The sequence below is a fragment of the Ostrinia nubilalis genome, chromosome 18 (genome assembly GCF_963855985.1).
Source record: "Ostrinia nubilalis chromosome 18, ilOstNubi1.1, whole genome shotgun sequence".
Classification (NCBI taxonomy): Eukaryota; Metazoa; Arthropoda; class Insecta; order Lepidoptera; family Crambidae; genus Ostrinia; species Ostrinia nubilalis.
The window spans coordinates 11,479,638-11,506,372 of record NC_087105.1 but is presented as its reverse complement, the minus strand read 5'-3'; the positions used below and the strand labels follow the sequence as shown (position 1 = coordinate 11,506,372).

Here is a 26,735-nt window from a genome sequence, read left to right as displayed (position 1 = left end):
GTTAATCATTTATTAAGAAATTAAATGTGTTTTTCTTTAAGGATATTTATTGGGCTTTCAAATAACACCAATATTGTTGGGGCACCATTATTGTGTCAAAAGAAAATCTTTAAAGTTCGCGTCGCGGGTGGTTCGATTTATTTGCTGTCGAGTGTATTTCATTTTATTTTTTACCATCTATTGTACCGTGTCTGTATGTAAATAAAAGGTTTCATTTGATTTGAATCGCGTTTTATCCGTGTACACACAGGAGGTGGTGGAACTAGGCGTGATCTCAGGAAGTAGTGCAGCGACGGAGGAAGGCGGCGGGGTGCCGGCGCACGCGCTGGGAGCCCTGGGACTCCTGCTGAAGCTGCCGCGCTACGCCGCCGCGCTACTGGACGAGGGCGCGCGTGCTGCGCATTTGCTGCGCCTGCTGCTCGGCGTGGCGCACGACGAGGATGGCCGTAAGTACTGCTGGGTTTGTGAAGCCATAGTCTGGTCTTTGAGCACGTAGAATTTTGTCCAATGACCCCAAGCTACCCATTCTTATCGCTCGCGCGTAATGATATTGCTGTCGCGACTGTGCGACGCGCGCCCGCAGTGAGTGTGCGAGCACAACAGCAACATAATTACGCGCGAGTGATAAGGATGGGTAGCTTGGGGTCATTGGACAAAATTCTACGTGCTCGCAGACCAGACTATACCTAAGTACACTCCGACAAACGTTACTTCGATATTACGTTACTCTGACACTTCTGAATATCGACATGACTTTACTCGACACTACACTACTCAGACAAAGGCAAATATCCTTTGTCTGAGTAGTGTCGATATTCAGAAGTGTCGGAGTAACGTAATGTCGAAGTAACGTTTGTCGGAGTCGCATTTTATAGCCTTTGTGGAGCTGGCTAAAGCTCGGGCAGGAGCGCACCGGGGTGCCTGCGTACGCGCATAACGTTGACCTGGAGGTCACGTGACATTGTGTTGAGCGGTAGCTCGTTTAGTAAAACGTTGAGCTGGATATCACGTGACAATATGAGCTGGAGATCACGTGACAATTTGAGCTGGAGATCACTCGGCGTCGTCTTGAACTGGAGATCACTTGGTTTATTGTTTAGTTGGAGATCGCCCGTGACAATGTTGCAATTGTGTTCACGAGGCATAACGATGAGCCAGATCTCACGTAGCGTTAAACTACAGCCCATGTAGCATAGCGTTGAAATGGGAAATGTGTGCTAGACTTTTAGTAAGTGAGATTTTATTAACCTCAACTTTGTACTCCGCAGGGAGCATAGTAGTCGGCGGCAACGGCAGCGGCACCGGCGAAGCGGGCTGGTCGCTCGGTACTCTGCCGTTCCGCGTGGTGTCCCGTCTCTTAGAGACCAGCGGGCCGCTCGGCTCGCCCGAGGCTGTCGCCTTACGCCGCGCCCTGCTGGCGTTGGGCGCCGTGCGGCTCGTGCTTGCCTGCCTGGCGGTGTTCACGCACCATCGACCCGCATCCAATGATGTAAGTGTAGACATTTACTGTTGTTCCCCGCAGAGCCCAGTTACTTCCGAGCAAGATGGCAAAACAAGATGTAGAGCGAACATCTCTCCAGAGTTTAAATTTCTCCGTCCACCATGCAGTGCAGGCGTTTAACATTTGCTTGCTATGGACATTTATACATATAAGAACTGGTTCTTTCCTTGATTATTGTTATCCCATTCACTGCTACAAACTTCACGATTTTCGTGTGCGCCGTACAGCCAATTTTGTACAATATTGTTGCGTATCAATGCTACATTGATTTTAAAACACGTAATGTGCGTTGGATTGCGATATTGCTTGGAACGTTGATGCGAGGATAATGTTATTATATGTCGTCCGCCGCCCCAGCTTTAATTTAACAAAATCCGTCGCATTTCAAATCAAATCGAAGCAGTTTTCATGCGTTTATTGACATTGTCTCATATTTTTACCATACAGAACAGCCAAGCGTCAAACGGGTCGGGCAAGTCGGAGGACAAGAGCCAGCTGTACTGGGCCAAGGGCACGGGCTTCGGCACGGGCTCCACGCAGCAGTCGTGGAACGTCGAGCAGGCGCTCGTGCGCCAACGCACTGAGGAGGAGCACGTCACTGTGCTCTTGCAAGTAAGTAGTGGATATTGGTTTGAACTTTGTGGTCTTGACTTAAGGTTGAAAATCGACAAAAGTTTTTAACTTGACTTCTGCCAGACTTGTCTTATGTCCCCGTGTAGGCATCGAAAATATGTCTATACCTAAATTCTTTAGAAATTTCCTCAAATGTAAACAAACACTTGTGCACACAATAACACCATAATCACTTACGTGTTCATAATATCATACACATTATTTCACAAGCCCATGAAACCAACTTTATTCTCACGATTATACAAGTTCGGAATCAATCTATAAACAAATTATTTTAGCAAAATATGTGGACGTTGAAAATTTGTGAGACTTGTCAAATTGACTTGAAGTTTAAAATTATGTGTTATCTCCATTGTTGTCTCTGACACATCAGTGTTGTAACCTGTAAGTCATAGACAGTAATCGGTAAATTTAATCGATTTTATTTCAATTATTCAATCATTTTTATTACTGATTGCATTTAAATAGATTTAAATAGGGTCTTAATCAACAATGTATTTTTTCTTCATTGAATGTACTACTAATTGTTTAATGCACTGCTTTATAAAGCATTATAAATTCTTTCTATAGGTACGTAAGTACTACAATAATTTCAATCCGCGATTAACGAGAGGTTTTGTCGCCTCACTAGGGCACAGATTATAAATGTTTTAATGTCAGTTGGCCATATTTGTTTACATATAGGGAAATTTCTAAAGAATCCGACTTTACTCACGGCGAACCTCCGCGGGTTGCTAATCCGGTGGGGACTCGCGATCGCGAACGAGGAAGTTTTATTTACCTGTTCTCCGACTAGATGAAAAGAAAAAGAAAACGCACAAAAATATTCTGTGCAGTGCTAATTGAGGCGTACTACAATAGACTAGAAATGAATAAGCCCCAGAGGTTTGATTGCCATTAAAAGAGAAGAAGAAGGAGCACGCTTTTGTTATAAAAAAGCATGTCTACATCAAGAAGCCAGAGTGAATCTAAATATGTGTCATTCCACTTAGTTTTTGCAAGGCTTACATTTTAAACAAGAGTAGTGGCAAGATTTTGGCCTTATTAAAAACATCTTTGCTCCAACAGGTCATAGCCTCATACATGAACCCCGGCGAGAAGTGGCCTCCCGAAGAGAACACCTCGGAAGACGAGTCCTCTTCCGGGCGGTCGTCGACCCCCGCCGAGACGGAGGGCGAGGGGGAGGGGGAAGCCGAAGAGGACGAGCCACGTGACCTGCCCGCGGAGTTCATCGACCTCATCGCCGGCAGCTCGCTGGTGCCCGCGATATGCTCGTACCTTAGGAATGACTCGGGTGAGTTGTGTTTTGTTTTCTGTTTTGAACGTTTCTAGATATTCATGGAAGACCTTATAAAGGTAGCAGGAAGGCGCTAGGTACAGGCTGGTACCAACCGGTAAATATGGAAATCATTGAGAGAGGCATTTCAGCCACAGGACGTCCACCCACTACTGAACATAGCAGTGTACGTCCTATGGCTGAAATGATGATGTTGATGAAATTTTCATGTGAACTCAAAGTTCTTTTACTATTGATATCTCAATAAGTTTTAGGTATAGGTGTTTTGTGACTTGGATAAGTTTGGTCATTGCTACAACTAGATAAGAAAAAGCCGAGTAAATAATAAATAACATTTTGAAAGTCGTTATTGAGACCACTGGTTCTTTTGAAGACTGTTTATTGCCTTATAGCAGCGTTAGCGTTAACCTTTAATGTGTCAGTGGCAATGTAGTTCCCACCATATATTGCACGTTATTCTTTCCTTTGTCTTATTTTATTTATTTTATTTTGTTCGGAAAACATACAGTGAAACTAGATTAATAACCACTGCTTAAGAAACTATACACCATTTACATGTTTTCGCAAAGGTCTAAAAACAGTATAAAATTTTGACTTGCTATGCCCATGTAAGGGTATATTACTTTGTGTGAAAGAGCTCTTCTTAGACCTGGGACTGTGGGTGTCTACTGTCTATGGGCGACGGTAATAACTTCGTTCGTTTTAGCCGAAAACGTCCACTGCTTCACAAAGGCCTCCCCCAAGGATTTCCACGAAGACCGATCCTGCACCGCTCGCATTCAGGCACCTCCCGCGACCTTCACCAGATCGTCGGTCCACCTAGTGGGAGGCCTGCCCACGCTACGTCTTCCGGCTCGTGGTCGCCACTCAAGAACTTTCCTGCTCCAGCGGCCATCAGCTCTACGAGCTATGTGCCCCGCCCACAGCCACTTTATTTTAGCGATTCTGCGGGCTATGTCAGTCACTCTGGTTCTCCTACGAATCACCTCATTTCTGATTCGATCACGTAGGGAAACTCCGACAAGTGGGTCTCTCAACACTTATGGTAATAACTTACCACCAGGTGATTTATCTGCCCGTTTGCCTCCTGTCACATAAAAGAAGACTTGATTATAAAAATAACCAATTGAACTGTCTTCCCAGTGTTGGACATGTCGCGGCACATCCCTCTGTACGTGTGCGTGCTGCGCTGCGCACGCGCACTGGTGGGCGCGCGGAGCCGGCGGCTGGCGCCCGCGCTGCGCCCGCTGCCGCGCCTGCTGCACAACATGAGCCGCACCACCAACTCCTACGCCGCCAAGCTTAGGTACGCATAAAGATAAAGATAAAGATAAAGATATTTTTATTTATCAGACCATGTGTGATACAATATACACGGTGACTTTGAAATCGTTGGCATCCTTTTAAATAAGACTACTCATGATACATTGTACATTCCCCAAATATGAGACAAATCTAATGAGTTAAAACTTCAATATTTAAAATCTTGTACAGTCAGATAGCACATCAATTCAAATACTGTGGCATCGTATTGGCTGATGTGCTGTACAATGGTTTTAAACTCATAGAGCATACTAATACAAATAATGACAAAAATTCTCATTGGATTTGTCTCATATTACCCTATAGTATATTAGAATAGTTGCAACAGAAGGATTACTGCGCAAAAAAGAAATATGGCTCACTACTACGCAATAAAGTTCAATTTAGTTAGCTCATATCCACCTACAACTTGCCGTCTTTCTCTCTTGGTATGTCCGTTTCTTACGACAATGTAGAGTTGCAAAGTTTATGGAGCATCAACCCACAGCCATATGCCGAAAGTACTTACATAAATTACGGAATGACATCCCCTGTTTGTGTTTGATGATTCTACAAATTCTCTTCCCTTCCAAATTTTACACGAGTGGTCAGTATTCTACCAAAAACAGAAGAAATCCCCATAAGTGTAAAAATGTGTATAGTTTTAACATTATTATTCTTTCAGTTGTGTTTCGAGTATCTTTTTAACAGTGTCGCTATTTCTTGTTGCAGAATGAGTAAAAAGAATATATTCGGAAAGATGACGTATAGCCAAAGATTTAGCACATCAAGTAATTCAGAATTATCGGAAGAAGACGAAGGCCTCGCAGCGCTCATTGCTGATATACAGGTAAATAATTTGTAATTTTATTGTGACAATAGATTTGTTAATTTATTCTTGTAAAAGTATTGATCATACGTATTGTCATGTGATAAGTTACTTTAGCTATAAATTCTTGTGCTCTTCCGTTCTATTGAAATTCACAAATTACCAACTAAAAATAGGCCCCTGTAAAATTTATCTGTCGAACTATGTTTACATTTATTCTATGAAGTGAGAAATTCAATATTATCTTTCTTCATTGTCGCATTGGGTTTATCCTGTCATGGCATATTTTTTGGTTTTGGGGCTAAGTTGCTCTCTAGAGCTGAAGTGATCTGCACCTTGGAGCCAAAGTTGCCCTTTCAAGCTGAAGTAACCCGCAGTTTCGGTACTGATAAAATCCCCTTTAGGAGCACCTTACAGATATGTGTTTATACTTGCGATATAAATATGCTAAACCGTCTCGACCATAGGTCTCGACCAGAGGGGCGCATAATCCTCATCACGCATTGCTTCCCGCTGAAAACCAGCTTCTCGGCATGACGTTTGTGTCATGTTGCGATTTTTGCTGAGCGGGCGCCTATTCAGCATATGTTTTTATTTATTTTTTTTATTTTTATTTTTCTTTATTAGGAAAACATACAGCTTATATTATGATACATGTAGAATAAAAATAATAAGTCTTACACTAGCCTATGAGTTTTCACTGGTAATTTAAAATTGAAAAGACAGATTCACAATACTTAATTATCTAACTTAAACATTTAAAACCATGGGCAAATTTTATTTGTAAGGTGTATTAATACACATTTTATGCCTTTATTAGGCCACGGAACCGCATAGGCCTCTCGTGAAATATGTCAACGTGACCATAATCACTGTCATACTTTTTGCAGGCTCTAATGACAAAACAGTTATTTCTATAATTAGTCCTACATAGTGGCGTCATAAAAGTTTTTCCGTGTCTTGCGTTAGGTCTAGAACACCTGAAAGACAACTTACTCAATAAATTTTATGTTTACTCTTGCTTTGTATACCTTAAATTGTGCTGAATAAAGACATTCTTATTGTTATGCTTTACGCGTGTCATGTCCAGGCGACGTCTGCGCTGGTGTGGCGCGCGGAAGGCGGCGCGGGCGCGGCGGGCGCGGGCGAGGCGCTGGCGGCGCGCGCGCTCAGCGGCGCCTCGCGCGAGGCGCGCTACATCGAGCTCATGCGCACCATGCAGTTCGGTGAGTCACATGTTTGATTTCATCAAATACTTGCGATCATTTGCTGATAGAACAAAATATTTGTGTTGATAAAGTGTCTTAAATATGAAGTTAGCATATTTCTTGGTTCAAATAATTTCTTTGTTAAGTTCAGAAAAAATACTCTGTAGTTATGTGTGCGCAGCTAATAGGCATCACGAGGTCATGATCTGTGTAACAACCCTCAAATTACTGCCACTGCTTGCCGCAATGCTGCGCCACTATTACAATTTCTAAAAGCTCACTTGTAGCGTTACTAACGTGATGAATGCAACGTGAGTTGCCCTTCTAGAATTGTCTCAAACAGTGCTTTCTCACGTTTCTCATTTAAATGAACGACAGTCTACATCCTAGAATTGTCTATTCTCTGTAAACTTCAAATAATATCTCACGCAAATCCACAGAGACCTTCGAGATGATAGCGGAGTGTCCCGACACGGGGTTCCGGTTCACGGTGCCGTACCACTTCGAGGGCGCGGTCCGGGCCGCCGGCGCGCGCGCCGCGCCCGCGCGGATGAAGCGCCTCGCGCAGGAGGCCGCCACGCTCGCCACGTCGCTGCCGCTGTCCTACTCCTCCTCCGTGTTCGTCAGGACCGACACCGACCGCCTGGACGTCATGAAGGTACCATTGACATCGTCATTAGATCATTTAGTTTACACTGCAGAATTATGGAAACTAGAGATTCCAGCGGCTAGCGGAGGATTTGGTCTACACTTCCTACATTGGCCAGGCGGGTTGCGAACTGACTAACGTTCGCTGGACCTCTTAAGTAAGTTAGATTTGTTACAAAAGTTCTGGCGATCATGCACCGCCACCGTTCACTTCTAATCGTAATAATCTAAACAATTGTAGCTCTCATTCTCTTTATTACACAAACAGGGTCTACTCTTGGCCGTCAATCAAACCGAATTAAATGCACTATTTCCAACTCTAGTATCTACCACAGCAACTCTTAATGCTATTAACATTGCTATTATAATCATCGTGTGGCATACATGGTTACGACTAATGCTGATTCCTTTCTTTTGCATCACATGTGTCGTCCTAAATAATTTGTGTCACAACAAACTAATCCTTATTCTCATTATCCCTCCAGGTCCTAATAACGGGCCCGTCGGACACGCCGTACGCGAACGGCTGCTTCATCCTGGACGTGTACTTCCCGGCGGAGTACCCGGCGGTGCCCATGCTCATCAACCTGGAGACGACGGGCCGCCACTCGGTGCGCTTCAACCCCAACCTCTACAACGACGGCAAGGTCTGCCTGTCCGTGCTCAACACGTGGCACGGCCGGCCCGAGGAGAAGTGGAACGCGCACACGTCTAGCTTCTTACAGGTAAATAATAATGTTTACTGTGATAATATTAAGTTTTTGTAACCAAGAACTAATATGGTATTGGTTATTGGTATAGTATTTTAAAGATATAAAAAGGTATGGTATTTTAAAGATTGTGACAAGTTACATGCATCGAATTAGGCTTTTGTGTAATTATTTATGCATTAAAAATTCACCCTGCGAGCTATTTCGTGGACCAGCCCGTTTTTTCATTGCGCGCACATGAAGTCTTACAGAAATGCGTTCGCCACAGAATAAAGTGACGAAATAAACGTGTATTCATGTGGATTATAATATTGCCTTGCTACTTGATTATGTCAATCGACGACTTCATTCATAACCTATATTACGTGACCACAATATGGAATTTATAGTTTTGTATATCTAACAATTACTTTCTTTAAAATTTAAATATTGTCTGTTTCGTAATAATTTGGAAGTAATGAAATTATTTTACATCTAAATATTTAATTTATACTGTAACATCTTTAAAAATCTGTTTTTCTGTCTGTGTAGATTGTTATGTTTGATAGTCAAAAAATTATCCTATTTAAATATCAGTTTATGTGGAATTTTCTAAATTAGTCAACTCATTTATGTATTTTTTTTCTCTCTAAAAATATGAATGTTAAAAAAAAAAAAGTGGTCTGAAAACTTTTAGACTTTTTCATGTTCAATTACTTTTTACAAAATTATGGTTTGTAATGAAAATTATGATCATTTGAAATTAGATTTTTTTTCTCTTAATGTATTTTTGATATTTTGTTTTGAACTGTTGTAACTAAATTTAATATTTGAAAAAATATTGTAAACCAATTTTTTTCTTTTAAAAAGGGGGGAGGTGTAGTATGTGTACGCGCCAAACCTATATATTTGACGTTGCTGCGTAAACTGACGCACACAATATACTCGCATCGCACAGTATAAACTACTTTCATTGACAACTCCCGGTCCCCACATTACAAGTTCATACAATACAGGGTGTTACTTTGCATTCTTGCCATATTTACACAGGTTACTATATTACTGATACTGAACACAAATCCGTAAAAAAATAATGCTCGAAAAATTTTTTTTTTAATCTTGAGTATTTTATTTTATCGACAATCTGTTAAACACATCACTAATTATCGTAACGCATGCACATCACTTGTTGGCGATGGCGATGAAGACTTTTTTACTTTTTATTGTATTTTTAAATATCTATTGCAATCTATTGTCTTTAAAATGTCTTTTTGACACTTGTAAAAAAACTGAGAAATCCATCAATCACAAATCACGTTATAAATAATACAAAAATGTCTGAAGTGTATTCAAACAACGAATAATTTAATCAAAATGGTGCTTGGAGTGTCTGCAAGACGTCTTAGACGAAATGCTTGATGACGTACCCTTAGCGTTACACCAAATGCTCTACTACCAGCAGGATGGTGTTCCCCTACAATAAGGACGTCAAGTGCGCGAATAATACGTTTGGTGAACAGTGGATTGGACGAGTGGTCCAGTAGCTTGGCCACCACAATCCTCGGACCTGACACCAATGGATTTTTGGAGTGACTTGAAACGACTGGTATGCGCAGAAGAGATAAACAGTGTAAACGCGTTACATGAAAGGATTGTTTTAGTGAAACTGTGAGACAAAACGTTTATGTGTTGCGAAAACCAAAGCGAAAAACCTACGCTTCGCCGTGCTAGACTGTGCCTTCATCAGAACGGAGGACACTTTGAACACTTGCTTCGCAGTACGTAAACTTTGTAAGTAGGAACTTATAAATAAATAATTAATTGTGAATAAGGTGATTTCATTTCATACTTATTATAATTTATTAATTTGTAAAAATAGGGTACAATGTTAAAATTAATTAAAACCCTAATAATTATTACGTATTTTTGACGGTCCTAAGCCCGTAAAGTAGAAAGGAAAATCTGGACTCAACTGAAGAGTACTTTAAAATAATTATTATGACTGGATAAAAAGGCTGGTACCCAGAGCCATAAAACAACAGATTATTAAGAACTAGGCCACGCCCACTAGGTTTATTCCACTTGCATCTGTAGAACGTGCGAGACAAAATGGGTTTATTCCAATTTGTACTGAAAAACCAAATTTACTAAAATCTTAGTGTACTTTCTTTATGGGAGTCTCTTGTTTATCTTAAATAATAGATATTGTTCCCTACTTTTATCTCTGTGAATATGGCAAGAATGCAAAGTAACACGGTGTATTTGCAACAATATCAATGCTTGTTTGATAGATATATGTAGCATTTACAAATTGACCAGAGTTCACTGTTCTGAGTTATAATATCCCTCTCATCATTCATTCGTTGCTGTTACCAGATTTGATTGGTGTAAGTACCACGTATATTCGTAACTAGCGGCTGCCCGCGACTTCGTACGCGTGGATCCCGTTTTACCCCCTTAGGGGTGGAGTTTCGTAAAATCCGTTCTTAGTGATCACCTACATTCTAAAAGGAACCTCAATGCAAAATTTGTGACTCCTAGCATTTGTAGTTTCTGAGATTTCAGTGACCTTTTGCTTTTATAAATATACAGGGTGTTAGGTAAATGGGTATATGAGCCGACACTAGCCCATGTTAACATATGCGTATAAATGGTATGGTGAAGACAGAAAATTGATATCATCATTTTAAATATTTTAATTTTCATACAAATCTGATTTTAAACATTTTATTTTGTATGAACATTTAAAAAATTAAAATGATGATATTAAATTTCTGACTTCACCATGCCATTTATATGCATATGTTAACATGGGCTAGTGTCGGCTCATATACCCATTTACCTAACACCCTGTAGATTGTCTTGTCGCTAACATGGAGCATCCCCGCAGGTGCTGGTATCGATCCAGTCGCTGATCCTGGTGCCGGAGCCGTACTTCAACGAGCCGGGCTACGAGCGCAGCCGCGGCAGCAGCGCCGGCTCCAGCGCGTCGCTGGAGTACAACTCCAACATCTACCAGGCCTGCGCGCGCTGGGCCATGCTCGACCACCTGCGCAGCCCCGAGCCCTGCTTCAAGGAGGTACGCCAAATCTAAAATATTTTATTCAATTTTGACACAATATTCCTTATGTATTTCTTTTTATGTTCTTGTTCTATGTGTGGTGTATAATAAAGTGTTGTATAGATGACCCACGCTGAACTGTCCCACCGAACTCAATGACAGGGGGGCGCTACCATCGTTCAACTATATGGTTTCCAACATGGCAAAAATTGGAACCAGCGATCCAGTATTGACGGTGGCGCCCCACTGTCAATGTCATGCATAGGACAGTTCAGTATTTTGGAACTATACTATTATTATTTTGGCACTTTTCAACGTCAAAGATAATAAACAAGGTAGCACTTAAGGGGCACTTTACATGTCCTTTTGGGCCCTGCCAGCGCTTCGAGACAAAGTACAAACCTATGGCAAATTGGCAAGTGCTGAGATGAAACGTCGGAACAAACTCAGTCAACGCGCGTGTATACATACATGTGCATAACCGCTGAAATTAAATAAACAAAAACCCGACTGCGTAAAATTAAACTGAAAAGATAAAAACGAGACAACTTAATGTTCACAATAACTGCAGTCGAAGGCAACAATTTTCAGTTCTTTTGTTAGTGATGCTCTTTCAAAAAACATAACCCTCCTTCTGGCGCAGTTGGGTAAAAATGCACACCCATAAATATACTCAATGTCAATCATAACACATATCAAACTTAAAATTTCACAACTGTCATATTTTAGAGATGAGCGTTTCAATATCGATGTCAATGCGCATGATCATCTTACGTTGTCTCATTTCTACGCATATTCAGGAGCCTAGCTACCGCCGCATAAGTGACGAATAAGATTTATTCGGATTAGACAGACTTTTTTAGATGTGGCCCCCAGCCCCAACAAATTTTGATGCCGGGCCTGTCCAAGGCACACTATGCCACTGCTCATATTATACCAATGTCAATTCAAACATGGAGTGTTTTTATCATTTGTTCATTGTTAACAGGTGATCCAGACGCACTTCTGGATCAAGCGCAACGAGATCATGCAGACGGTGGCCAACTGGATCACCGAGCTGGAGGGCCAGGGCGGCGACGAGCGCACGCAGCGCACCATACAGCTCAACCTCATGGCGCTCAAGGTAGGCTAAACTTAATTGATTATAACGTTCATTTGATGTGATTACGGGGCTGTGTTTACTAAGTAAGAACCATTGTATATCAACGTGGAGCAATTATAAAGAATTTGTATTTATATGTAAATGCCTAAATGAATGAATGAAGAATGAGATGCTATAATGCTGTGTACAGCATTTTGGCGGTTATCACACTGGGCCGCGCTCCGCCGCGGAGCGCGGGGCGACAGATTTAATCATTGTATGCAAATACCTCAGTTTGTATAGAAAACACGCGCGGCACTTCACACTGACAACGCGTCCGCGCGCGTGATTTTTTATATGAAAATCACGCGCTCCGCGGCGGAACGCGGCGCAGTGTGATAACCGCCATTCTTATGCTGAGGACACGCTCAAAACTTCAGCTTAAGATTAAATTCACATGAATCCATGGCATATAAGCATTGTTATGTAGAGCACGCCTTCACGCTTGATTTTAGAGTAGCGAGCGATGGTTGTTGATCTAGGGCCAACCAATGTCAACTCGATATTTTGAAATCGCGCTATCCGTCATTTACCGTCAGCGTTGATTTGTGCTCCACAGCTATTGAGCGTTTTTGGGACAAATTGAACATGTGCGATTGCGTTAACGAGTGCGTTTTGTCGCAGCGGCACTACGTGAAGCTCCAAGAGGAGCTGGCCAAGCTGCCGGTGCCGCCGGGGCTGGAGGCGCTGGACGAGCCCTTCGTGCTGCCCGCCGCGCCCGCGCACGACGCGCCCGCGCCCGCGCCCGCGCCCCAAGACATCGACCACGACATGGAGAAGATTGTCGCGCAGGTGCTGGACTGAACCGGACACCGGTGGTGATCAACGTCCCCCCCTGCCGCGCCTCCCCCGCGAAAGTACAGTCGCGGAATGAAAAGGTTCGTCACCTTAGTGTCGGTTTTCGCTTGCACTATAGTCTTTTTCACGTAAGATGATCCGTATGACACTTCAAGGTTATCCATATTACGCATACTACATATGCAGAATATTTTTGAAAAAATATTTGTATTTTATTAGCAATATAATAAAAAAAAATTAACTACTTGTCTTGAAATATGTAGTAAAATCTGAGTCTATTGATTATATTTTAATTAAATACGATGTAAAAATATTTTTTATTTAATGTACGCAATGTGTGAAACGGAATAGATTTTGTGCTGGGGTATTTGTTATATGATAAAATCGATTATTTCCGCGGTTCATTAATCGATTGCAGTGAATACTTAGTTATTAAAAACATCACAAAAATCAACTGTATTTTTCGATTATTGACTTTAATAAACGCATTGAAAATAAATTAATAGTTTTTCATTTAAAGAAACAGAACCAGTACTTTTTAGGAATCGTTTTTTTGAACACGAACCATGAAATTTGAATATTATTAATAAAAAATTGTTACAATAATATTTGTAATTTAAAAAAACATGTTTTTTGTTAAATAACACATATACAAAATATTTCTCTAAAAGTAGGTTTTACTAACTCTTCGAAAAAAATCGATAGATAAATCGCTATGGTTTAGTTATGTGACATCTCTAAATCTTTCAAACTCGAAACGTCATACGGATCATCTTAGGTGAAAAAGACTATAGGTACTGTAAGAGTCAAACCTGCCAACATAACCGTGCAAGAAACAGTGCTGCTAACATTTAAATAAATATGACGTTTGCTAACGAATAAGGTTTTGCTTGTTTATTTTTCTATCCCATCAGTGCAATGCAATGATGACATTGACCAATTGACAATAGTTTGTTTTATTCAATAGAAATAATAATGGCAGGTTGAACAAACAAGAAGGTTTTAGTTTATCAATCATAATAATCTTCTTGACAAGATATATCGTCAAACAACTTTGATCTGAATAATTTTGAACTTTACTGACGAACACTTAAAGATTATTTTCTCTAACTCGAGATTATTCTGTAACATAGTTTCAAAAGGTAATATGTGCTCGCGATTCGTTGAAGGAATCAATTTGAAAACTGACGAACCTTTTCATTCCGTGACTGTACAAGCCCGCGCCCGCGACGACGCCGCCTCCCTCCCGGTTTATTCTACGTAACGAGTGTTTCTTTCTACCAGAGGATTTCTTTTTTATAGTTTTTTTCGTAGGCTTTTACTTAGGATTTAGTGGGACCTCCGTTTAGTTTAACACGTATTGTGATACTAAAATGGGCCCGCGCGGCGCCCTATAAGATATTCAGGATGCGTACGGACGAGCGCCCGACGCCGTCCGAGGCTTGTCCGGTCTCGAGCCGCCCGCGCCCGAGTAGCGCGTGTACATTACAATATAGTTTGGTGTATATAAACTTGTATCGTGTTTTAATTTATCTGTACTAAGAATTGTATTATGTGTATGTATCGACGTTTTGCTCTCAAAGAGTATGCGCAAGCGAGGCGACGCGATCGAGCCGAAGTAGGAAATTGTAAAATGAGTACCGCACTCGGTAGATGTTTATGTACAGGCCTAGCCTTCGCACTTTTAACGATTCTTTTGATTTTATTATGTAAATGGACTGACAATAAAATGATTTAGTTAATGATTCGGTGCTACATGCACTCGCAGCGGGGTCAGCGCACGAAATTACGTCATGTGTATGTGAATGTATATAAAAATCATCAGTGGGCCGTGGGGACTATCTCATTGTACTTTCATTGACAGGTAAGTTGATGTAGGAAGTTTCTTGTTATATTTGACTGTGAATTTCGGAATGTAAATAAAAATTTATGTTATCGCATTTATAATCTTTTTTTTTCTATACTTAATTACCCATGTTAATATCGTATACTCAGTAATGTAAGAGCATAAATGAGCTTCTGATCATTGAATATCCATATTGTACCTACAAGTAGTGTTAGTGTAATGAGATGTTTTAACATCTACTATTTATTCCATTTTCTAATAAACGGGTAATAGTAATAAGAAAACACGTTTTTAATTAATACCACTTTATTGTTCGCTATGTACATTGTCACAATATAAAATTCACTTAAACAATTATTATGACTTCATAAATTCATGCTCCAATCGTCTATCGTTGACTTCAGCTTATCACTAACGACCTACGCATTGCATCTAAACATCTTATGAAATAAATAATTTATCTTCTATATCCATGACTACTAAGAATTCGAGTTACACTTAGAAGTTTTATATTTCCCATCACAGATGGAACTTTGTGTCATTAAACGTATTTATTTACATTTCCATTGTTCACTATCTACATTAAACTCTTGGTACACTTACAGCTGTCGACGAACAACATAAAACAGTTACCTACGCCATAAAATCAAGTTTGTAAATAGGAAATGTTCTAAAACAGGACAACAGACATTTAACACAGTCAATGCTAACATTCAGTTTATGGCACATGCAATTACATCGAGACTGACGCACGTATTCATAAACATTACTATGACGCATAGGGTGACGTACGAACCAATCACACAGCTCTATTAAACGCTGTGCGTTTGATTTGCTGCTTCACGCAAGCTTCAAGCATCGTTTGTGAATACGGGTGTGAAACTGGGAGTGTCGAGAGGTTTAAACTAATTTTGGTTGGAGTAATACGTGTGGTGTGGCGCGGGCCGGCTACTTCTTGCGCTTCCAGGCCTGGTCGGCCTGCTGGCCCACCTCGAGCGCGCTGAGCTGGCCGGCCTGCACGCACGACGCGCAGCAGAATCTGATAGGGTGAAATGTTTATTTAGCTTGCATTTGTGATCAATATCCTCGTGAGACCTGGCGTCCTTTTTTGGAACAAGTTGTAACATTGTCACTGCATCTTGACATTTTTGAAACACTACCTTTCATTGTGACCGAATGTTCCAGATATGGAACAAAATATTTTTTCGCTTATAATTTAAAATTATTTATTCATTCAAGTCCAATTCATTCATTATTTTGAAAATTATAAATAACTTGAAAAAATCGAACTGCCTAAGGCGGGAATTGAACCCACGACCTTCCGCTTGCCGGGCGACTGCTCTTCCAACTGAGCTACTTAGACAATGGATGAATTCATTATTTGTGTAAAATGGAACACAATTTATTATCTTTCCTCTATGTATTAGAAGTCCCAAAACAACTTTCTTAGAGCCAAAATAGACCTAAATCATAATGAATCTAATTACAAGGACATGAAAGTTCAGGGCTCAATGGTGTTAATTTATTTGTTCTAAATTGGAACATTCGGCCTCAATGACTAGTGGTGTTTATAAAATGTGGCTTATTCCACTATTCCCCGTTGACAATCCCCGTCAACTTTTTGTTCACTATTGCCTGTTATATTAAGATTTTATTTTGAACGTAATGGGGATTAATGAACGTTTTAGTTCATTATTCCCCATTATAAGTTCCAATTTAACGTTAACGGGGATTGTCAACGGGAAATAGTGGAATAAGCCTAAAATGTCAGGTATCAGGAGGCTATAGTTACTAAAAGTAATTTGCGACTATCTGTAACAGCATACATAAATGAAATACTGACCGGGAGTAGTACTGGTGGTTGCAGAACTTGCTGCGCACGATGAGCTTGCAGTCGGCAAAGAACGGGTTGTCCGTGCAGTGCGACGGGATGAAGATGCCTGCCGAGAATACAGTTAGTAAGTATTGAGCAAATATTTTTAGTAGATAGCTTGAAGAGACTTTATGCCCGTTCACCATTAATCCCTGATTTTTAACTTTTTGGTAACACAACAGGAATTTGTTTACATAAGGGTCACTTAAAATTATGGATTGATGGTGAAAACGGGCATAAGTATGGTTTCCTTGCGTCAGGGAACTCGCTCTAAGATTGTTGTAGAATATGAGTAAGCCATAGACTAGCGAGATATGGTGTTAATATTTCTGAATATTTGATAGATTTACAAAAAAGGATGTATGTGCTCGCCTGTATATGTAGCTTTTATCTTCGCCAATAATGGACTAATTATTATTTTTGCTTGAAAGTTTCAAACCTTTTCCCGAGGTGGTCCCTCCCTATTATTACCGAGCCAGGATCTGATCATACAATGTGAGGAAAACCTCAGCTTGTTATTTTTCAGGCGTTTGTGCCTCGGAGTCATCGTTTCATTTTCAAAATCAATAAGTTCTGGCTACTTGTTCTTCGCTATCTATCTTTTGGCGATCACGCTGCAGTTCCTACTACACGGGAGTTGCAGCATTAATGCTATTCTGGGTCTATGAAGTCCCAGTATCACTACGACCGGTACCGATCTATTGTGATCGCCACTATTTTTCTTACAGTTTCCTCCGAGTTCTGCATCTATTAGGTAGTACAATATCTTTTGGGGGACGATATGTTTTACATCTGTGGGCTTAGGATGTGTTTGCCCAGGTGTAAGCTCCGGCTGCGCATCAAAGGCAGCAGGTTTTAGGGATATTATAGATATGTAGTTTCGGTTATGAATACGGTTACGGATATTGGAATAATATTATACCGGTTTCGGTTACGGATATTTTTTTATTTCGAATATCCGATAGTTTCGGTTACGGTTACGGATATCTGTGCTAAGTATAGAATGCAAGTGTAGATTACAATATTTGTCCAACACAGTGCATGCCTTAAGAATAGAATGAATAGAGAAGAGTTTTTTTTTTGGCATCTGTCACTTTTTGCTTTTATCTTATGAGAAAAAACTCATGTACTTCAAAGTGCAATCATTAAATCAGCGTAGGGACTTGCTTGACTCTGCCTACATCCGAAACTATCCGAAACCTTTCAATCGGTCATGGTTACGGTTACGAATATTTTTTTTATTTCGGATATCCGAAAGTTTCAGTTACGGTTACGGATATCCATAACATCCCTGGTTTAGATTGTGGTCAGTACCTTGCACGGAGATCTGGACCTGCGAGGAGTGCGAGCTGTAGGCGTTGTGCGCGTGGCAGCCGTACACGCCGCTGTCCTCCGCCGTCAGCGCCGATATCGTGAGCCGTGCGTCTGCAAGGCAACGGGGTTAAACGTTTAAGGGCTGATTTTTCAATTATCGGATAACTTTTATCTGAAGAATAAGTTTGGCACATTGACAGAGTCAGTATGGGAAATATATCAAAATGACAATTTTATTCTTCAGATAAAAGTTATCCGACGATTGAAAAATCAGCCCTAAATCAATGTAATATTAGTAGACAATTAGGGAAACTACAACCCGATCGAGCTAACTGCACACTTCGCTGGAATGCGACGCTCCCTCCAACTTATCCGCTCACCTTACCGTTCGCCCCGTCTGTCAGAGCGCCGATGTGACGTCGCGGCCGCCAGGTGCGCAGTTAACTCGAACGGGTTGTATTACGTTTTGCCATCAATTAGATTTACAAATTGTACAGGATTTTCTAATACAGCGTTTGACGCATTTCTTTCAGTTGTGATATAAGTTTCTATTTTTTCAACCCCAGGTAGGTTGTGATTGGGTAAATTTCAATGTTGAGATTAGACCTAAATTAGAGCATTCTTCTCTACTGATAATTAAGTTATTAGATGATGAGTCGCCACTATTGCAGCAATCCCAGTATCTCGTAGGTAGATGATTCATAAAAAGATCCGATAACTAAGTTAAACGAAGCTAGTCTCACTTTCTTATGTTTATTTTATCGATTCGTACTATCGTAAGGTTGTAAACCTTGGCAGTTCTCGCGAGACTCACCCGTGATCTTCGTCCGGCTATCGGGCGAGAGCGTGGCGCCGTCCTTGGTCCAGTAGACCTCAGGCAGCGGGTACCCGTCCACGTCGCACGGCAGGCTCAGCTCGGAGCCCAGCGCCATCGTCGACGCCTCGAGCGGGATGCTCGTGTTGACCGGCACTGCGGGGTGGTGAGAGTTAGATTGGGTTGGACGTGGAACAACGACATGGAAAGCTATGTACAGCCAAGGTTGAATAATAAAATTAAAATGTAAAAAATTACGCAACGGCAATGATCTGAAAAATACAATACAAATAATAACAACATATAAACATAATAAAATAAATAATGAATACACATTGAACAATTAAACTTAACGAAACACATTGTCTAGTATTCAAAACACAAACTCATTTTTTTAATTTGTTCATTAAGAAAAAAATTTTTTTTAAATAATCTTACATTTATTATATTTATCACAATTTAATAGCACAGTTCTACTTATAACAATTGAGTATTCACTATAATCGGTATCATTTAATTAAATTGGCAGCGTTTTCGTGCCTAAAAATATCAAACATTATCTGCAAGAAAGAAAACATAAATAACTTTGAACCTTTGACACCTGTTTAGGGTTAGACATACATACAGACATACTATAATGTTAAACTACAAGATATCATGCGAAGAACACAAATCATGCAGCATGCAACAAGCATTATGACGCGCGCTGGGCTCGGGAGACAAACGCTAACGACATAGTGGCCGATAAATATTTATCTTCCGAGTCCGGTCTTATCGGCTTTTTCTCACAAATTCCTCATTCCAAAATTATTACATTGCAAGATCATGGAACTGCAGATAAGATTACGTAACAGGAAATGAGAATTTGTGACAAATGTGAATGTTAACTTGTTTTTTGTTTCGACCAGCACGTCATAGGCCACGTACGGCACATCAAGCTATAGTTCCAAAATACTGAACTGTCCTATCCATGACATTGACAGTGGGGCGCCACCGTAAATACCGGATCGCTGGGTCCGATTTTTGCCATGTTGGAAACCATTTAGTTGAACGATGGTAGCGCCCCCCTGTCATTGAGTTTGGTGGGACAGTTCAATGTGGGTCATCTATAAACACTGACATTTGATTTTGCAACAAATGTAAGAGTAGGCGCACACCGTTGATTTTTAGTTGGCCGATAGTTGTGCCCGATTTTAAATTGTATGAAGAATCGGCCAAATCGAATCGGCGTAGTGTGCGCACTCCCATACATGCCCATACTGATCAATTGCCCGACTAAACTATCGGCCGACGAAAAATCAACGGTTTGCGCCTACTCTAGTCTGATGTGCCGACGAACCTACCACAGTCGAAAGAAAAAAGCAAGTTAACACCACCGCGCCAGTCTTACCGGTGTAGACAGGCATATCGATCTCCGGCGGGGGCGTGGTCTGCGTGGTGGGTGCTGGCGGGCGCGCGGGCGTGATGGCCACGGTGCGCTCGCGCGGCACCAGCAGCGGGTGCGCGGCGCCGGGCGCGGGCTCGTAGGCGCGCACCTGCACGGCCCAGAAGGCCGCCTTGCCCTGCCCGTTGAAGGCCTGGCACGCGTACTCGCCCAGCGTGTCGAGCTCCAGCCGCCGGATCTGCAGCACGTTCTCGCGCGCCTCGTACAGCTCGCTGCTGTAGGGCAGCATGTCGCGGCCGCGGTACCAGTAGATGGCGGGCGCCGGGTGCCCGTAGGCCAGGCAGCGCACGTTCAGGCTGCGGCCCAGCTCGCCCACCACCACCGCGTTCGGCTCGCCCGAGATGCCCGCCGGCGTCACCTCCGGATCTAACCACTCCCACTGTTAGTGACTACTCTACTGGGGCGTGTGAATCGGTGACGAATTCACAGACCCGCTGTTAAGTTAGGTATCTACTGAGCAAGAATGGAAGGACAGTACGAATGGTGATGTTCCGGGAATTCCCGGTCGGTGAATTCGTTCAGATCGCAGATAAAAGATAAATACGACGCTTTGTTGTTACTTGTTTAAAATAATTATTTAACTGAAAATATTTTAGCTTATCGACTGAACGAATTCCCAGAAGTCCCAAAACAATGTTAGAAAACCGTTAGTAAATCACAAAGTGTCCCTTAACCTTCTGCGTTCACGCAGGCCATCACCAGCGCGAGCGCCGCCGACAAACACACGCGAGCCATGCTGTTCACCACTCACGGACAAAGTTACTGTTATCGCAATAACCGGGGCTATGCTTATTTTAACACACTAGCCGACCGTGCGGTCCACGGTGGTCCGCGATACTGCGGGGCAGTTAAACGCTAACTGTGCTAATGGCGATAGATAAACGACTGTTGACTGCGAAAGATTGCGGAACGCTATCTAGGGTCGGAAGCGAAAGAAAAACTGTCCACTTTTTTCTTTCTTTTTTTCTATTTCATTATAAAATTAATACCTATAAGCCTTTAAAATTAATATACCTACTTATTTCTAAAATGCGGCTAATAAGACTAGACTTTAAATAATTCTTGTACTTAGTTAAGTTTTTTGATTGCAAGTTAACACCTAGATGCGACCGTCCCACAATCAGTGGGAGTAATTATGTGGGCTTGGATGTAACCGCCTCATTCAAATGCGGAAGCTCATCAAGCGATCTGCCCAAGTACTTGTGTACCTCCCTATTTACAGTGAGGTCTGCAGGACCTAATTAATGTCAGTCTATTATTATCTGCAGAGTTGAGAGGTCACTGCCGCAGATTTGTTTACGTCGCTAGACAAACGGGATGCTGTCTGATTATTAGCTGATAGGCAACACGAGTGAATAAACGCAGAGGACAGTTCTAAGATGGGAATTCATTCAATTTGACAAAGTATCGTCTTCATAGGATCGGTGAACCAGGCTCTGGTATCCACAGAGTCCACATCAATTTGAACTTTATGCTGTGAAAATACGGTTGACCAATGACAATTTTTTAGCCTGGTTAAGGGTTAAACGCGCGACATGTGTTGATCTGTTATCTTATTTTGTGTATCGTCAATAAGTTGTAATAAACATTGCAGTTAATATTTAATTAGCACGTGATTTCCAATCGATGACATACACGTTTTAGTTTATTACCTACTTGATCTGCATGAACATGCATCATGTAAGTGTGAACTGGTGAAAAGTAACGAAATTAATTTCTTATCCAATTATATTAATGGAACAGTTTGTCGGTGGCATGGACCTATAAAAAAAGTCGGACGGATTCTCATCAACAAAATACTGTGACATTAGGATACACCAGCTTGCCTGTACGTACAGGCCGGCACGCACACATTCACACCCTGATACACCACTTCGAGTGCAAACTTCACACAGTTGACACATTTAAGCAGCGAAAAAACAACACGAATACGACATGTCTTGTGTGATGAAATTGTGTAAAAACCGTTCTGTTCGAACAAACAAAAATTAAGGAATCACATTTCACAGGCAAAATAATAATCCAATCACTTATTTCTCGATATTAAAATATTGAAATTATTTGAAATCAAACGTCATTCACTCGAAAAAATAATACGTCAAAGACCAGTGTTCTCAGTTATTTACGTGGGAAAATTACCCGAAATATGGGAAATTAAATAATTTATCATAATAATTGTGTTTTAATGGGATATAATTTCATAGGCAAAGGACAATGACCAAAAGTGGTCCAAATGTCCACCACCAATGAGACCTGAGCCCCGATTACGGTAACTTTTAACGTCAACAATCCAGACACGCTTCTCGATTCTGCGATACGATTGGTCGTTCAACAGCGTACGTCAGCTGTTTTGACCAATCGTATCGCAGAATCGAGAAGCGTGTCTGGATTGTTGACGTTAAAAGTTACCGTAATCGGGGCTCTGTATTGGCTTATAGTCCAATAAATAGAAATTAACTTTCAGTATGGGACGAAAAAAAAATAAGCTGTCAGTAAAAAGTTATGACTGTTTGAAAAAATGTAGTAGTTTACGCGCTAATCTCAGGAACTACTGGTCCGATTTGAAAAAATCTTTTTGTTATGGATAGCCCATTTATCAAGGATGGTTTTAAGATAAATAACATCACCCAACAATCAATAGGGGCGGAGCAGTAAAGACAAATGTTGTAAAATTGGGAAATATTATTCTAACAATTCTCACGCGTACAAAGTCGTAGTCACAGCTAGTATATTTAATAAAGTTCATCTATAACCTCGCGCCACATGCGACATGACATAACATGCGTAGATTAGTCCAAAACGTGCAATGGATAGAATTATATCAAGAACATTTTTCGGATGATAAGGTAAAAAACAGACTTTTCATTCAGTCATAACTTTTTACTGACAGCATATTTTTGATTGCGGTTTGGTTTTAACGAATCAGTATTTAGTAGACTATTTTACTACATAGGCCACGTTAGTGGTGGACATTTGGACCACACTCCCTACATTTTTGGTCATTGTCCTTTGATCCTTCCCAAAAATGTGGAACTGCGAAATTCAAATTTTCTTACATTGATTGCAAGTCAGTGTCAGGTTGTATGTTAAAAAAAATCTATCAGAGATAATAATAATATATTGATGATGTATAAGATTATGATTATAATGTACACAAGATTCGTAATTTGTAACTGCGTGAATCATTTTTGATCAACATTATGTATAGCCTGACCAGGAACATAAAAACCCTGGCATAGAGGCGCGTCAATTGCATTTGATAGTGCAACACTGAGTACAGTCGTACCTGTGTTAAATTAATAGGCTAACTTTATGTATTAGGATTCAGGATTACGGGCTAATTTGATATTTTCATAAATTAACGAAAAAATATTATTATAGGTAACCTGGTTTAAATAAATTAAATGAAACCATCAAACGAGCTAGTAGGATTTATTTTGTTATTCATCAATAATCAAATTCAGAACTTGAATATTCAACTGCAATGTCTGCTCATGAACGCTTCAAACTCGGTACTTCTTTCCCAATTCCATAAAATTCAACACTTAGAAAGTGAAATTTTTTTTTAAAATTGGTAGTTGAAACAAACCACAGCAAATTTTCATAGTGGACTGTACTAAACGATAAACATGTCAGTCAATTTGACAACCTTTGTCGGAAACATTATTCAATGAAAATATTGTCCGAACCCTTAGTATTTCTCTTCGACAAATACTTTAACACATTGTGAACCACTTTTCTTTCACGACTATAAAAAGATTTTAGCAATTTAATTCACAAAATCAATTGCGCACATTTAAAATAAAGTTTGTTTACACTTTGACAGCAATAGACTGACATGCAAGGTGACATGTCAATGAAGTTTTCAGTTACTGTTGCCATTAAAAGAAATTAGTACCATTAGTTTTCCGCAACATGGCGAGGGTTTTTATGTTCCTGGTCAGGCTATACATACCCTGACACACTGACTTGCAAACAATGTAAGAAAATTTGAACATTGAAAATTTCGCGCCTACCTCAACGCATTCACCTTTCATCCTTTTAAAATCGCACGGAATAATTCTGTCTACATTTCCAAGTAACATCTGCCGATCTATGTTTTTCTTAAAATAAATGGGTAACATGTTTTGGCTAACATGGCATCCCTAAATTCACTCACACAATAGACAAACGCCAAAATTTTGCGTCACAGTTTTGTTGTAGCGCGAGTTCCGTCCGCCTTTTTTTATAGGTCCATGGTCGGTGGCGCTCAAGTCAAGAAAGTGAAAGGTAAAGAAAATTAGGGAAAAAGAAGAAAGATAGTAATAAGTAAGTAGTTGTCATTATCTAAAAATACCACTACTTCTACTCCAAGCAAATCATTCTATTTTGTCAAAAATGCAGCAAACATGGGTAGCATTCGAACTAACTACTTTTATTAATGCAAATCAAACTAAAAATCAAGAATGCATCAAGAAAACTTACTGATTTCAAGTCTTATGACTTGAAAAACTTCAAGACCGTCGAGTAGGACGTACTTCAGCCGTGACTTGAAGGTACTCCGGGACCTGTGTGACTTACCGTTGACCTGGAGCCGGATCTCCTGTTGTGAGACGCCGTGCACGTTTTCGGCGACGCAGATGTAGACTCCCGAGTCGTTGCGGTACAGCGACACGATCTCCAGCGCGCCGTCCGACATCAGCCGGTACCGGCCGACGTCGCCGTCGATCTACGAGGGCAATGAGGTTAACATCTCGACTCAGGGAACTTAGACACCCCGCAAACTACAGACTTTAGCACGGTTGTGTTTTGCCGATAGTTGGGTCGGGCTATTATGAACATGTATGGAAGAGCGCACATTATAGATCGTTTCATCCACGAAGACGTGCCCCACCAATCTGTAGTATGCGGAGAGTCTTACACCACAGTCATAGATCAATCAGCATATTAAGTTTTTTAACCCGTGATTAACACGTGGGTCCAAAGTGCAACAAGATGAACTCGTGGATATCGTTTTTGCCTTGAACTTTAGCGGTCGGTGCTATCGCGTACCTACTAATCTAAATATTTAAATGTAATTTTTATGCAATGAACAAGATCTGGGGGCACGGCAGTGCCCCCGCCAAGTCGAGCGCGAAGCAAACACTGCCGTACCATCCTTTACTGGAACCATTTCGCCGCATTTTCAGGCCCCTATTTGAGAACCTCTGGATAAGACCAGAACGCAGAAATTTTCGTCATCTAGTAAACTATAATCACGTACTTAAAATCCAAAATTTCAAGTCTGTTGGTCATTTAGTTCCGAAGTTAAGCGAAAGCAAAGTTTCGCATTTACGACACTCACTCACTGATAATCATCAAAATAGAACTAGTACTTCCCATAAACTCAGAGAGCTGAAATTTGGTACAGAGTTAGGGTTTAATGGCCACATAAAGGGAAAACTATAAAAACTAGGAAAATCGAAGATCTGGAGTAACACCACATTCATATTAAATACTACTCCGGCACCGTGGTATTCGCCTGTATCGCTCACCGCTAGATGGCGCTAGCACTAGCAAAGCGGTGTCCAGATTTTTTTCCTTTCTAGAGCCCCCCGTCGATTAAGTTGAATGTTGTGTAATTTGCATTTCGTTGATTTCGTTTATTATATTGTAAGGTTCGCTAAGGTTATGTTATTAAAACAATTCTGATTCGTTGTCCATTTTAAAGGTCGTTGAGTTTATTTGTGTTTAATATCGTAAAAAATGTCGATAAAACGACGACGTTAAATAATTTTGCCACTTTCTACAAAAAGAAGTGAAATCCCACCAAAAACATTCTGTAAAAAACTAGCCAAGTCTCGATAGAGCTGCTTGTTTATCTCTAAAAAGTAATGAAATCTAGACAAAGTCGTGCCAAGTCTATGGTTCCTTACTGCGATTTCTTTATTATTATAGTTAATGTTGTGTGACTTGGCCGTTGAAGGGTACAAAACCAGGTAATCCATGACACCATTGCACCAATCTGTCGCCAGAACCGCTACCCATTGGCGATGGAAAATTGCCACTTGGAAAACGTTGATTCAATAACCAGTCAATTGTAGGCTTAATAAAGCTGCGTATTTGAATAATACTTATTGTATGAATATCTTAATAAAGATTGTTCAACGGCCAAGTCACACAACATTAACTATAATAATAAAGAAATCGCAGTAAGGAACCATAGACTTGGCACGACTTTGTCTAGATTTCATTACTTTTTAGAGATAAACAAGCAGCTCCATCGAGACTTGGCTAGTTTTTTACAGAATGTTTTTGGTGGGATAAGCATGTCTGTTTATTACTTCGGTTCTCGTTTGAAGCATTCTTAGTAAAGGAA

General features: G+C 40.7%; 2 protein-coding genes across 2 annotated transcripts in view; one reads left to right on the top strand and one right to left on the bottom strand.

Moving 5' to 3' along the window:
* The window catches only part of LOC135080900 (baculoviral IAP repeat-containing protein 6), a 74,787-nt gene extending 61,179 nt beyond the window's left edge, over positions 1 to 13,608 (top strand). The window contains exons 51-62 of the mRNA XM_063975630.1: positions 251 to 446; positions 1,269 to 1,489; positions 1,949 to 2,113; positions 3,203 to 3,428; positions 4,575 to 4,737; positions 5,466 to 5,583; positions 6,653 to 6,788; positions 7,211 to 7,428; positions 7,904 to 8,143; positions 10,998 to 11,186; positions 12,157 to 12,291; positions 12,934 to 13,608. Of these exons, the coding sequence (XP_063831700.1) occupies positions 251 to 446; positions 1,269 to 1,489; positions 1,949 to 2,113; positions 3,203 to 3,428; positions 4,575 to 4,737; positions 5,466 to 5,583; positions 6,653 to 6,788; positions 7,211 to 7,428; positions 7,904 to 8,143; positions 10,998 to 11,186; positions 12,157 to 12,291; positions 12,934 to 13,113 (2,187 nt within the window). The 3' untranslated portion in view covers positions 13,114 to 13,608. The remainder of the gene's footprint in view (positions 1 to 250; positions 447 to 1,268; positions 1,490 to 1,948; positions 2,114 to 3,202; positions 3,429 to 4,574; positions 4,738 to 5,465; positions 5,584 to 6,652; positions 6,789 to 7,210; positions 7,429 to 7,903; positions 8,144 to 10,997; positions 11,187 to 12,156; positions 12,292 to 12,933) is intronic.
* A 1,633-nt stretch (positions 13,609 to 15,241) lies between these two features.
* The window catches only part of LOC135080899 (papilin), a 120,779-nt gene continuing 109,285 nt past the window's right edge, over positions 15,242 to 26,735 (bottom strand). The window contains exons 51-56 of the mRNA XM_063975629.1: positions 24,959 to 25,106; positions 20,345 to 20,764; positions 18,955 to 19,110; positions 18,141 to 18,251; positions 16,797 to 16,893; positions 15,242 to 15,992 (exon numbers count right to left, since the gene is read on the bottom strand). Coding sequence (XP_063831699.1) covers positions 15,902 to 15,992; positions 16,797 to 16,893; positions 18,141 to 18,251; positions 18,955 to 19,110; positions 20,345 to 20,764; positions 24,959 to 25,106 — 1,023 coding nt within the window. The 3' untranslated portion in view covers positions 15,242 to 15,901. The remainder of the gene's footprint in view (positions 15,993 to 16,796; positions 16,894 to 18,140; positions 18,252 to 18,954; positions 19,111 to 20,344; positions 20,765 to 24,958; positions 25,107 to 26,735) is intronic.